General features: G+C 40.1%; 1 protein-coding gene across 1 annotated transcript; it reads right to left on the reverse strand.

Annotated features, from left to right (window-relative positions):
* Nucleotides 1–3,456: 3,456 nt before the first annotated feature.
* On the reverse strand, nt 3,457–6,635 carry LOC141515116 (uncharacterized). The gene is made up of 2 exons (XM_074226429.1): nt 6,486–6,635; nt 3,457–5,888 (listed from the first exon to the last, which is right to left on the reverse strand). The coding sequence occupies exon 2, from the start codon at nt 5,105–5,107 to the stop codon at nt 3,776–3,778; it is 1,332 nt and encodes a 443-aa protein (XP_074082530.1). The 5' UTR covers nt 5,108–5,888; nt 6,486–6,635; the 3' UTR covers nt 3,457–3,775.
* Nucleotides 6,636–11,659: the final 5,024 nt, after the last annotated feature.

Below are 11,659 nucleotides of genomic sequence, written 5' to 3' on the forward strand. Positions count from 1 at the left end.
GGGACTCATCACTGAATTCCCCTAGGAGTTTGACTCCTTTGGCCAAAAAACAGATGGATAGTATTTTAGAAAAAATTACATCGGTTGTGTTTCTACAGGATCCAAAAGAGCCCATATATGCCACCATTTTAATGAATGATAACCCCGATTGGCTGTCTATACCAAATGCATGGGGTGTTGGAGTGGCTCTATCCTGAGAAACAAAAACGCATTTTACCAAATAAATGGAAAATGCTAGCCAACTTTTTCCTCTCTATTGCAGAACGTTCCTTACTCTTGTATGGTCGATATCCTGTTCTAAATCTTGCTGCTTCGGAGCTTTCTTTACACTCGTTTTCAGAAGAAATCCCCGAGTGGGCTTCTCTACTCTGCCTTTGTTTTGTTGTTTCGCTTCCTTTACCACCTCCCCTTCGGGGATGGACTTTACTTCCACTGTCACATCCCCCATCTGTTATAGCTCTGTCCCCTGTGGAAGGCCCTAACGTTTTTACTGATGCTACAAAAAGGAACCGGGCAGCTGTCTATGTTCCTTCCAGAAAAATCTTGAAAGTTTTCCCAACTGAATATTCTTCTGCTCAGAAAAATGAACTTCAAGCTATAATCTTTGCTCTACAACTATTACAACATGAACCCTTTAATCTTATCACGGATAGCCTCTACTGTGCTATTTCTCTTCACAATCTTCCTGAAGCTCAGCTCAATCTTCGCTCTTCTGCTATTTCCCCTCTGCTCTACAAAGTTCAGACCTTACTATTGCAAAGGACCTCTCCTGTCTATGTTCTTCATGTCCGTTCACATGTGTCCTCCTCTGGTCCTATTTTTGCAGGAAATGACGTCGTTGACAAAGCTTTACTTTGCCCGTTGCAGAAGGAAGCCTCTATGGCACATTCTAAATACCACTTTTCTGCCAGATCTTTAAGACATCTCTTTGGCCTTTCTCGAGAGCAGGCCAGAGCTATAGTAAAAAGATGCTCTGCCTGTGTCCCTTTTTTTCCCAGACCTAAGGAAATGGCTGTTAACCCCAGGGGTGCCTACCCTAATGCACTCTGGCAAATGGATGTAACCCACTATACTAGATATTTGATACATGTATGTGTGGACACATACTCCAAATTCATTATGGCCACTGTCCAACCTAAGGAGACAGTGAGGTCAGTTATTATCCATCTTCTTACTTGTTTTTCCTCTTTCGGGGTTCCCGAATCTATAAAAACTGATAATGGTCCAGCCTATAAATCACATGCCTTTACACAGTTTTGCTCTGAATTTTCTATAAGACATATCACTGGCATTCCCTATAATCCTACTGGCCAAGCCATAGTAGAACGTGCCAACAGGTCTATAAAGACCCTTCTTGAAAAACAAAAAGGGGGAATTTCCCCGGGCATAAAGAATTCTCTGCAGGCACGCCTGGCACAAGCCCTCTATACCCATAATTTTTTATCCATTTCTGAGGAGGGTTTGGTTCCTGCCATGGTCTTTTTTACTCATCCACAGTCACAGGGCACAGATATGGCAAAAATCTCACACACCCCTACTATATGTATTCCAGGCACAAAAGTGTACTGGAAAGATCATGAGGGTGTTTGGCATGGCCCTGGAATAGTACGATTCAGAGGACAGGGTTTTCTATCCATACAGCCCGAAGATGGACCAGATGGAGAAGAAGTCTGGGTGCCAATCAAATGGGTCCGAGAAGTCACTACGGCGCAGAAAGACAAGGAGAGGACAGAGAGGACTGAAACGAGCAAGACTGAGACGAGAAAGGAGGCTACAGGTGTGCAGAAAAAGGACTGAAATGACATTGGGTTTGATGATGCTGTTCGCCAACTTAGGCGCGACAATTGGAATGACGGTTACTGATCAAAAGTATTGGGCTTTCATCCCCTCTCCACCATGGCTGAAAGCTCTATCTTGGACTGACCCTATGCCTTTTGTCCTTTCTTAAGATAACCCTGGAACGATTCAAAGGAGACCTTTTTCCTTTGTCACCTTTTACCCCCCCTGTTGTTAACGAAAAGGGGGAATTGTAAGGGGAAGCTCTGGACCGGGGCCACCCATGAAGGTCATATGACCTGGGCCGTGAGACCCCTGGAAGTCTGAACCTGCCTTGTAAGGTATCTTATAGGGTACTGGGACGGCTTCGCTAACAGGATGTGGCTCCGCCCATGGGTTGGAACTTGGGAGGAGCATGTACCCCGGGAAGAAAGGGTTACTGGATAAAAGAGCGCTGTGCAAAAGTTCGAGGGGCCATTTTCTGCTGTTCATGAATAAAGATGCTGCTGTTGTAAACCAGGCTCGTGTGTGGCTGTGAACTTCCTTCCCATCCCCCAGGGCGGAAGCCGGAGTGCACCCGAAGACCTCGGAGAGAGGTAAGCCCGCGGCTAGGCTCATTCTCAAGGCAGTAGCAGGTGCTTGGGTGCATGTTTCAAATGTGCACGTTTCAAGAACTAAACAACAAAGATGGTCAAAAAAGCTAAAAGAATGATCACAACAGAAAACTACTTTATAGCCAAAGATGACATCAATGCTATGTCTGAAGAAGAAAGCAGTGAAAAATGACTCAGAGGGGAAGTATTAAAAGAGTCTATAATTTGGACTCAAATATAAAAGCGCATCAAAGAACTTAAAAAAGAATTTTAAAACCAAAGAAAAGAAGAAAAATGCAAAAAAGAAATGAAAGTCATCCAGGAAAACTGCAAAAAGTTGACTAAAGAAATCAACTCTGTTAAAGGTAAAAATAACCAACTGTAAAAAGGAAACACTGAAGCTAATTGAAGAAAATAAAATCCTCAAAATCACAATTGAAGAAACAGAAACTAATGAATCAATAAGACTAGAACATTCCAACAAAAAAATATGAAAAGGCTGAAAAGTTTGAAGAAATTGTAAAGTACCTTCTAGGGGAAATGAATGACCTGGAAAATATATCTAGAAGAGACAATGTATGAATCATCAGGCTACCAGAAAGCATGTACCCAAATAAGAACTTGAAAAACAGCATCTAGTAAATTATTAGGGAAAACTACCCAAATCTACCAGAATAAGATAATATAACCATTAAAAGAATCCACAAAGGGGGCAGCTGGGTGGCACAGTGGATATAACACCAGCTCTAGAATCAAAACCACCCCCAGACACTTAATAATTGCCTAGCTGTGTGACCTTGGGCAAGTCACTTAACCCTGTTGCCATAACAATTAATTTTTTTAAAAAGAAAGAATAAACAGAACCCCCTCGTGAAAGAGACCTCCCCCAAGATAAACACTCCAATGGATTTAATAACCAAATTACAAAACCCTCAAATAAAAGAGAGAATATTGCAAATAGCCAAAAGAAAACAATTCAAATATAAAGAGAACACAATCAGAACTCAAACAGAAATATACCATGAAGGGAAAATGCCGAGTCCGGAGGAGGGAACCCAGGCCGACATCAATATGATGCATAAGCTGGTTCATTTATTGATCACAGGATACATACTTTTATACTCTACATTTACGTAACCAATTACATAAGCGTTTTAGCAAGCATTTTTTTCACATGCATACCTTGTGTATGTCTTAGATGATTGTTTTGAGAACCAAACAGTGTTTTGCTAAACAGAGAGAAGATTGTTTTGAGAACCAAACAGTGACTTGATAAACAAAGTGCAGAAGGTAATTATCTCAGAATATGCTATCTATCTGGGCCTGGGAAAGTACCTCCTAGCTCACACATGCAGCTACTCCCTTGTCTAAGCTCTGAAGCACATCTTGCTCATTAAAGCACATAACTATTTCTGTGTTAACCCTTCATAGCTCTTAGCCTGGAATACATATGACACAACATCTCCCCCTTTTCGTTTAAAGGCCTGGGAGAGCATGTTTGTTAGAGATCTCTGACAACACAAAAGGATGCATGGTCCAAACAACAAGAATATAACAAGTATAAAGCAGATTACAATTATAGGTTTAACAATTGCCAAAGGCCAAGCAGGTAATCCTAAAGATTTTAACCAATCCTTAAAGAAATCTTGATGTACAGTTATTTTATCAAGATTTTCTTGTAACTTTTTGATTTTTGCATAGACTGAAGCACTATTATCTGAAATATTAATGCAACACATGCCTTCAAATTCCTCACAACCATGATTATGTAATAAAAGCAAGAAATCTACTGCAGCTCTATTTTGTAGTGTAGCCTTGCGAATGCTCTGAACATCCGTAATTATATCCATTAAAGCCATGGATGTAATATCAGCCTGAGCTTTTGCCCAACATGCAAGTTTTTTCATGGTATTATAATTAATAGATGCCATTACCCCTGGTGTGAAAAAGGATGCAGCTACTGTTTCTGCTACTGATAGAAATTTAACATTTTTATTACAGTTGGAAGCCAGGGGAATGCTCCTTGTTTTCCTAGGGCTTCTGGAGAAATTAAGGTATGGTGTGGACACTAGTGCTAATTGGCCTAGGTAACAAGGTCCTCCTATAGGACGCCATGGGATAGAACTGTATGCCTTGTCTTCACGTATCACAAATACTCCAGGGGGTAATGACTTTGCTCCCTCAATTTGTACCTTAAGGGGCCCCCAATCTGTTTTAGATAAATTCCAATAATGAAAATGACCTGATACATTAGTGAATCGTTCCCACTTAGGGGAATCCCAAGGCGCGTTTTCTTTAAAATAGTCTAAACCTCCAAATACAAAAACTCCTGTAGCATTATAAAGTTGTGGGGAGTTCACAAGACTACAATGTGGGAGATGAGTGATATTCTCTTTTATTCCAGGGGGGACACTCCATAAGAGATTTATTTCCTGTGGTTCCTGTGTAGTTGGTTTATTTAAAGCCTCCGGGATAGCTCTTAATCTGTAACTATTTTTCAGGGATGGCCAGGTATAATCTTGCTGTTTATCACACATACATGCACAAGAACTATACTGATGAAAACTCCTACATATTTCCTTTAACTGTCCATAGTGCCCTTTTAGTCTCTGTTTGATGTCCTCTGGGTCCAGGGGGATCCCTATGAAGCATGTCTTGAAGGGATCACCAGCTGATTTCAGGGAGATACACATTTGATGCTGTAGATACTTAAGAATCAGATGAGTCACAAGAGCCATAGCAGGCAGGATGAAAGTGCCAGCAGAAAAAGTATCATTTTTCAGGTGAGGTTTTACCCACTTTGCATGAACCCACTGTGGTTTCGATGAACCTGAAACAACACAAGCATACCCTCGTCCACAGGTTAGTAACCGATAGGAATTGTCCCGTTGGGCAGTCTTAGGATCAAAAACAGAGAAAGAAATGTCAATATCGGCAAAGTGTGCCACGTTCTTTGAAAAGTGAAAGTAAAGAGGCTTGTTATCTGAGATGGAGTGCTTAGGGTTAAGCCAGTTCAAAACATAAATCACTTTGCTCACTATGGTATTGCGGTGATCCCCCAACCTCCCCCTTTTCTTTTAAAAACAAGGCTAAATATTTCTTAGAATCCTGATGAGCCCTGTCAGTGGCGGTCCTGCCAGGTAGACTGAGGTGAATGAGATGCAGACATGAAACGGGGTGGGAGGGGGTTAAATCCTCCTCCCTCCTCTCCCAGCCTAGGGATGATTCACGGCAGCTGCCAAGTCAAGTTCTCATTAAGCAGGAGAGTCGTTGTACTGCAGTCAGGGCAGGAGGCAACAATCATTCTAGTCTGTGTCAGGGTTAGGTTGAAGGTTTTCGCCAAAGCCTTGGCTGAGATGAGCAGGATGCAGCAGGGGGAGAGAGCAGAGGCGTGGCAGTGGCCGGACTAATGGAGCGGAGGGGGGAACAGGATCGGCTTTCCTCCCCTCGGTCAGCCCTCATCCAGGCCACAAAGTGCAGGCAGAGTGCTGGCCGCCCCGGGCCCCTGATCTGAAAAGCCTGCAAGAGACAAAGGCGGAAGTGGGAAGGCTCTGGGGCGACCCACCCGCCCACCCTCTTCCCGGCCAGGTGGCGGCCGGGATTAATTAACACGTTTTCTGCTCGAGGAGGCACATCCGAACTTCCTTCAATAGCGGTTCTTTCAGCATCAGTCACAGCGGGACAGGCCCACAAAGTTCCATCGTCATCACAGGGGGAATCAGGTCCTTTATTATGACCATGGGGATCAAGGGAATCATCTATAAGTTTCTTATACCCCTCAAAGAGTGATGACACAGCAGCCGTGACCTGAGCTTCCCCATGGACTCTTTGCATAATTTTACACAGCATACCATACGGTTCTGCCAGTCTCTGGGCTTCCTTGTTCTTAGTTTGGACTGCTTCCCATAAGCTTTTTCCCAGCTTATCCCATTTTTCCAAGGAGAAGAGTTCATCAGTCTTAGTAATTATGCCCTTGTCTCTTCCCCAGTGTAATACCCAGAAATTTCTGGCCTCTTAACAGGCAGGTCATATTTTTTTGATAAATCCTCTAAGGTATTGAGCGCAGTACACTCCGTGGCTGATGCAGCCATTCCCATCCCAAAATACCTGACTCACCCGTCAGCCTTGGCCAAGTCCGCTTTTCTTCTAGCGCTGAGTGAGGGGGTTCCAGCACTTCCCTACCAACTCAACCTGGGATGTCTTCTCCCCATTTGACTCACTTCCTCACACGGGGTCACCATATGCCGAGTCCGGAGGAGGGAAGCCAGGCTGACATCAATATGATGCATAAGCTGGTTCATTTATTGATCACAGTATACATACTTTTATACTCTACATTTACGTAACCAATTACATAAGCGTTTTAGCAAGCATTTTTTTCACATGCATACCTTGTGTATGTCTTAGGTGATTGTTTTGAGAACCAAACAGTGTTCTGCTAAACAGAGAGAAGATTGTTTTGAGAACCAAACAGTGACTTGATAAACAAAGTGCAGAAGGTAATTATCTCAGAATATGCTATCTATCTGGGCCTGGGAATGTACCTCCTAGCTCACACATGCAGCTACTCCCTTGTCTAATCTCTGAAGCACATCTTGCTCGTTAAAGCACATAACTATTTCTGTGTTAACCCTTCATAGCTCTTAGCCTGGAATACATATGACACAACAGGAAAAGATGTATCTACAATGAAAGAGAAGACTTCCAGAATTTCCTGAAACAAACACCAGGACTGAACAGAGAATTTAATGGCTAAATACAGGACTCAAGATTTGCAAAAAAAAAAAAAAAAAAAAAGGTAAATGAAAAGGGGAAGAAAAAAACAAAACAAAACAAAATTTTAGTCAAGACCATCAAATTGTATACAACCATAAAATGGAAGATTTAACACTTCTAATTCTTTAGAACTTTGCTTCTTTTAGGATAATTAAAGGGTAAAATATATTTGAAGAGAATGAACTTAAAGGATATAAGTATAATTGGGTCTTGACTCTCAAATGAGGAGATCCAGGATGATATCACTATCTTTGAGACAAAAAGTTCTGAAAGAAAGCAGAGTTGTTTACTTTATCTTAAGTGTCTCATATTTTGACTCATTTTAATCACAAGGTGCTTAGCACCTTAAATAAGGACATCATAAACTTTGAGGATCTGAGATAGTGTCTCTGTTACTTTCAATCATTTGTAATAGTCTAAGGTGAGACCTCCAGAGTCTCTCAGTACTTAGAGTTCTTCAAGATTCTTTCAGTTAATTGGATCGTGGTTAACTTAACTGGTGTTTCACTTAAAAAGGGGTTAAGGGGATTTCTAGGACCCAGGCAAGATGGCCACACAAAACTAACATGCTCCCAGAGCCTTTCCCTACCAAAAATAAATGAAGTCTCTACTCGGACATTTACACTAAAGATCTCACCAAGAAAAAGAAAAGATTTAAAGAAGTTTTCAACTGTTGAAATTGTGGAGGATGATCTATGATCGTCTGTCTCTTTGAGGGAAAAGAAGAAGTAAAGTCCAGGAGGTGGGAGAGTGGGGAAAGCCAACAAGAGGCTTTTAGCCACAGTGCAAGCCAGGCCACAACAGTTTAATAATAACAGAGATCCCCACAGCTCGGTAGCAAGCCAGTAGGGAGGATCCCAACCCTAAACAAAGTCTGAACCTTGAATACCAGGATAAAAGACAGGGCTGTGTTGAGAACAAAGCTATATTAAGTCAGAACATGGACATAAAGGAGGGGAATAAACCCTGCAAAGGCAAGATCTGGAATGCATAAGTAAAATCTTGGCCAACAAGGAGCTAGGGATCAGACCCAAGCCTCAGGATAATAAGTTTAGATCTATACTCCATATACCCCACACAAAAACGGCAAAGATGAACAAAAATGTTAAAAATGCACTCACTATTAAAAACTATTTTACAGATAAAGATGACAACAATGCCAGGCCTGTAGAAGAAAACAGTGAAAAATTACTCACAGAGGAAGTATCAAAGCAGTCTATAAATTGAACTCAAATACAAAAGCTCATCAAAGAGCTTTCAAAAAGAATTTAAAACCAAAGAAGAGAGGAAGAAGAAAAATGGAAAATAAAAAAAAAGAATTGAAAATCATGCAGGATAATTGTGAAAAGTTGACGAAAGAAATCAACTCCATTAAAAGTAAAAATAACCAACCAGAAAAGTAAACAAAGAAGTTAATTGAAGAACATAAAATTAGAACTGAACAATTAGAAACCATTGAACCTACATGATTAGATTTCACCAAACAAAATAAAAAGGCTAAAAAATATTAAAGAAAATATAAAATACCTTCTAGGGAAAATGAATGACCTGGAAAATAGATCCAAGAGAGACTATTCATGAATCATTGGACTACTAGAAAACCTGGAACAATAAAAGAACCTGGAAAACACCATGCAGGAAATTGAAAGGGAAGACTTTCCGAAGATAGTAGAATAAGATAACAATTATAACAATTGAAAGAATCCACAGAATTCTTCCAGATAGAGACCCCCAAGATAAACACTCTAAGGGCTGTAATAGCCAAATTTCAGAACTCTCCAGAAGAAAAAACAGAGAATATTCCAAACATCAAAAGAAAACAATTCAAATATAAAATAACACTAACACAAGACCTATCCACCTCAATATTGAAAGATCAGAAGAACTGGAATAACATATTTGGGAGAGCTAGGGACCTGGGGTTATCATCCAGAATATACTACCCTGCAACATTCAGCATATACTGTCAGGGAAAATGTTGAATGTTCAATGAAATAGAAAACTTTCAGAATTTCCTAAGGCTGAACAGAGCATTCAATCACCAAATGCATGACTGAAGAGTTGCATAAAAGTAGCAAATGTAAAGGGGACTGATGAAACAAAAGTGTTTTAAACAAATGTTGGTTGAATATTAAATTGCATATAAGCTAAAAGGAGAGATATAACACTTCAAATTCTTTAAAATTGTACTTCTCTAAGGATAATTAGAGTGTAGAAAATAATAGCAGAGAATGAACCTAAAGAATATTGGTATAATTGGGTCTTTTCTCTCAATTGTAGAAGACCAAGATCACATCACTATGTTTAAGATAAAAGCCCTGAAAAAAGCAGGAGTGTTAACTTTAACTTAAGTATCTCATTATGCTTTGACTCTATTCACAAGGTACTAAGTACCTTGTCTAATTAGGGCATCATAAACTCTAAACCTGAGACAGTGACTGTTATTTACAATCATTTGCAAAGTTATCTGTGAGGCCTCAATAGTATACCATTACTTAGAGATCTTCAAGATTCTCTTAGTTAATTAGATCAGGGTTTGAATTAGTCCTTACTTCACCTTAGAAGGAGTTAAGTACACCGTGTGTGTGTGTGTGGGGGGGGGAAGTGGGAGAGACAATAGGCCTTGCTTCATTTAAAAAGTGTTAGGTACCCTGGGTGGGTAGGGATGGAGGTAAAGTGTGAAAGAAAATAGACCTGGAGAGAAAGACACAAACAGTTCAAGAAATGATATGGCTTTGGATGATACTTTGGATCCTGAGGAGGACTGGGTGTACTTGAAAGATATTTGAAAAAGGGGAGAAGGTAAAAAAAATGATTATGACTTGATACAATTTGACACAGTGCTGCTTATCAAGCAATCAAGGAAACAATATGTGATAATATCTTGATAACAATAGAAGCTTATCAAGCAATCAAATAATCATATTGTTATTGATGATATCTGATTAATGATATCAGAGAGATAAATAATACCAAGGGAAAAAGATTTATAATTTTAGAGGGATAGAAGGGAGAATGTGAATTCTGATTAAATTCTATTCAACTGATTTAGCCTAGTAAGAGAATAAAATATATTCCTACTTGGTTTAAAAATCTAACTAAATCTACAGGAAAGTGGGGGGGGCTGGGAAAGGGAAAGATAGGGGGAAAAAGAACTGATAACAGGGAAGAGAAGGTATAAGTGAAAATAAACTGAGTTAATGTTTTAAAAAAAGAGTCAAATGGGAAAGGAGGAATAAGAGAAAAGGAAAGAGAAATATAAATGGAGAAAGATGGCTTGGAGGGAAATATAGAAATTAGATATAGAAATATAGAATTAATATGAATCAAGCCTCTTAAGAGAATTCACATCCACAGATAAACAGAAAGAACAAAGGAGAAGAATATCTACCAACAAAGTCTATCTCAGGACAATGTGGTTGGGCCAGGGGCAGAGAACCAGTGCAGGGATGGCAGGCTGAGACTTGTACTAATCTTAGAGCAGCCTCAGAAGCTGTGGCTTTTTGAGCAGGCAGGAGAGCCAGTCCAGTGGGCAGCAGAGCTCCAGTATGGTGGCTAGATATCAGTCTGATCAGCTACACTGGCCTAGAAGACCAGGGCTCCAAGTCCCATATTTTCAGTGGAGTACCTATGTTCCCAGGTGAGCCCCCCCATCCCTGTGAGTAAAAGGGACTCTTCCCAGAACAAATACAATAACAACCTCTCCAACCCCTCAGGCTCAGGTGTGGGCAGCACATCTCACTCAGTACTGAGATTAACTAAGTAGCCCAAAGACTCAGCCCACATTATTCAAAGGTAATTCAGACACTAGTCCTCCTCCTATCCAACAGGCCTAGGGAGTGGACCACAAATCAAACTCACAGACACTCCAGAGAAAGCTGCTACCACCCACTACTGACTGGGCCACTTGTGGCTACAAAGTCTAATGAGCAAATCTACTATGCTTTTCAAAACCAAATGTCTGAAGCAGCTGCTCTCTCAAAACAAGATCTTAGAAAAGGAAAAAGAAGCAAGTCTAGTAGAAGAGGGAGCCAATTGAAAGCTACTTTGAAGGAAAAGACACTAAGTCAGAGAAAGAAGTTCTGAAGAGAATATGAATTGGTTTCTAGTCCAGAAAAACTTCTTAGAAGAGATCAGGAAGGAGTTTAAAAATCAATTGTAAAAATTATGATAAGAAACTCAAGAGAATATAACAGGAGAAATGCACAAAGAAAATAATTCTCTGAAATCCTCAATTTGGCATTTGTAAAAAGAATGTAATTCTCTCAAAGCCTCAATTGGGCAAATGGTAAACTCTTCAAAAATAGAATTGATAAACTGGAAAAGGAGGAGAAAAAGGTAAATGAAGAAAATTATTCTCCATAAAAAAGAATGGTATCTGTGGAAACTAATGATTTCATGAGACAACAAAAATCTTTAACAAAACAAAAAAAGTCTAAAAAAAAATAGAAGAAAATGCAAAATATATCAGCAAAACAATTGACCTCGAGAATAGCTCCTGGAGAGACAACTTA

Source organism: Macrotis lagotis, chromosome 1 (genome assembly GCF_037893015.1).
Source record: "Macrotis lagotis isolate mMagLag1 chromosome 1, bilby.v1.9.chrom.fasta, whole genome shotgun sequence".
Classification (NCBI taxonomy): Eukaryota; Metazoa; Chordata; class Mammalia; order Peramelemorphia; family Peramelidae; genus Macrotis; species Macrotis lagotis.

Excerpts from the sequence above, each read along its gene's own strand:
- LOC141515116 (XM_074226429.1), bottom strand. The coding sequence starts at position 5,107 with ATGGCTCTTGTGACTCATCTGATTCTTAAGTATCTACAGCATCAAATG.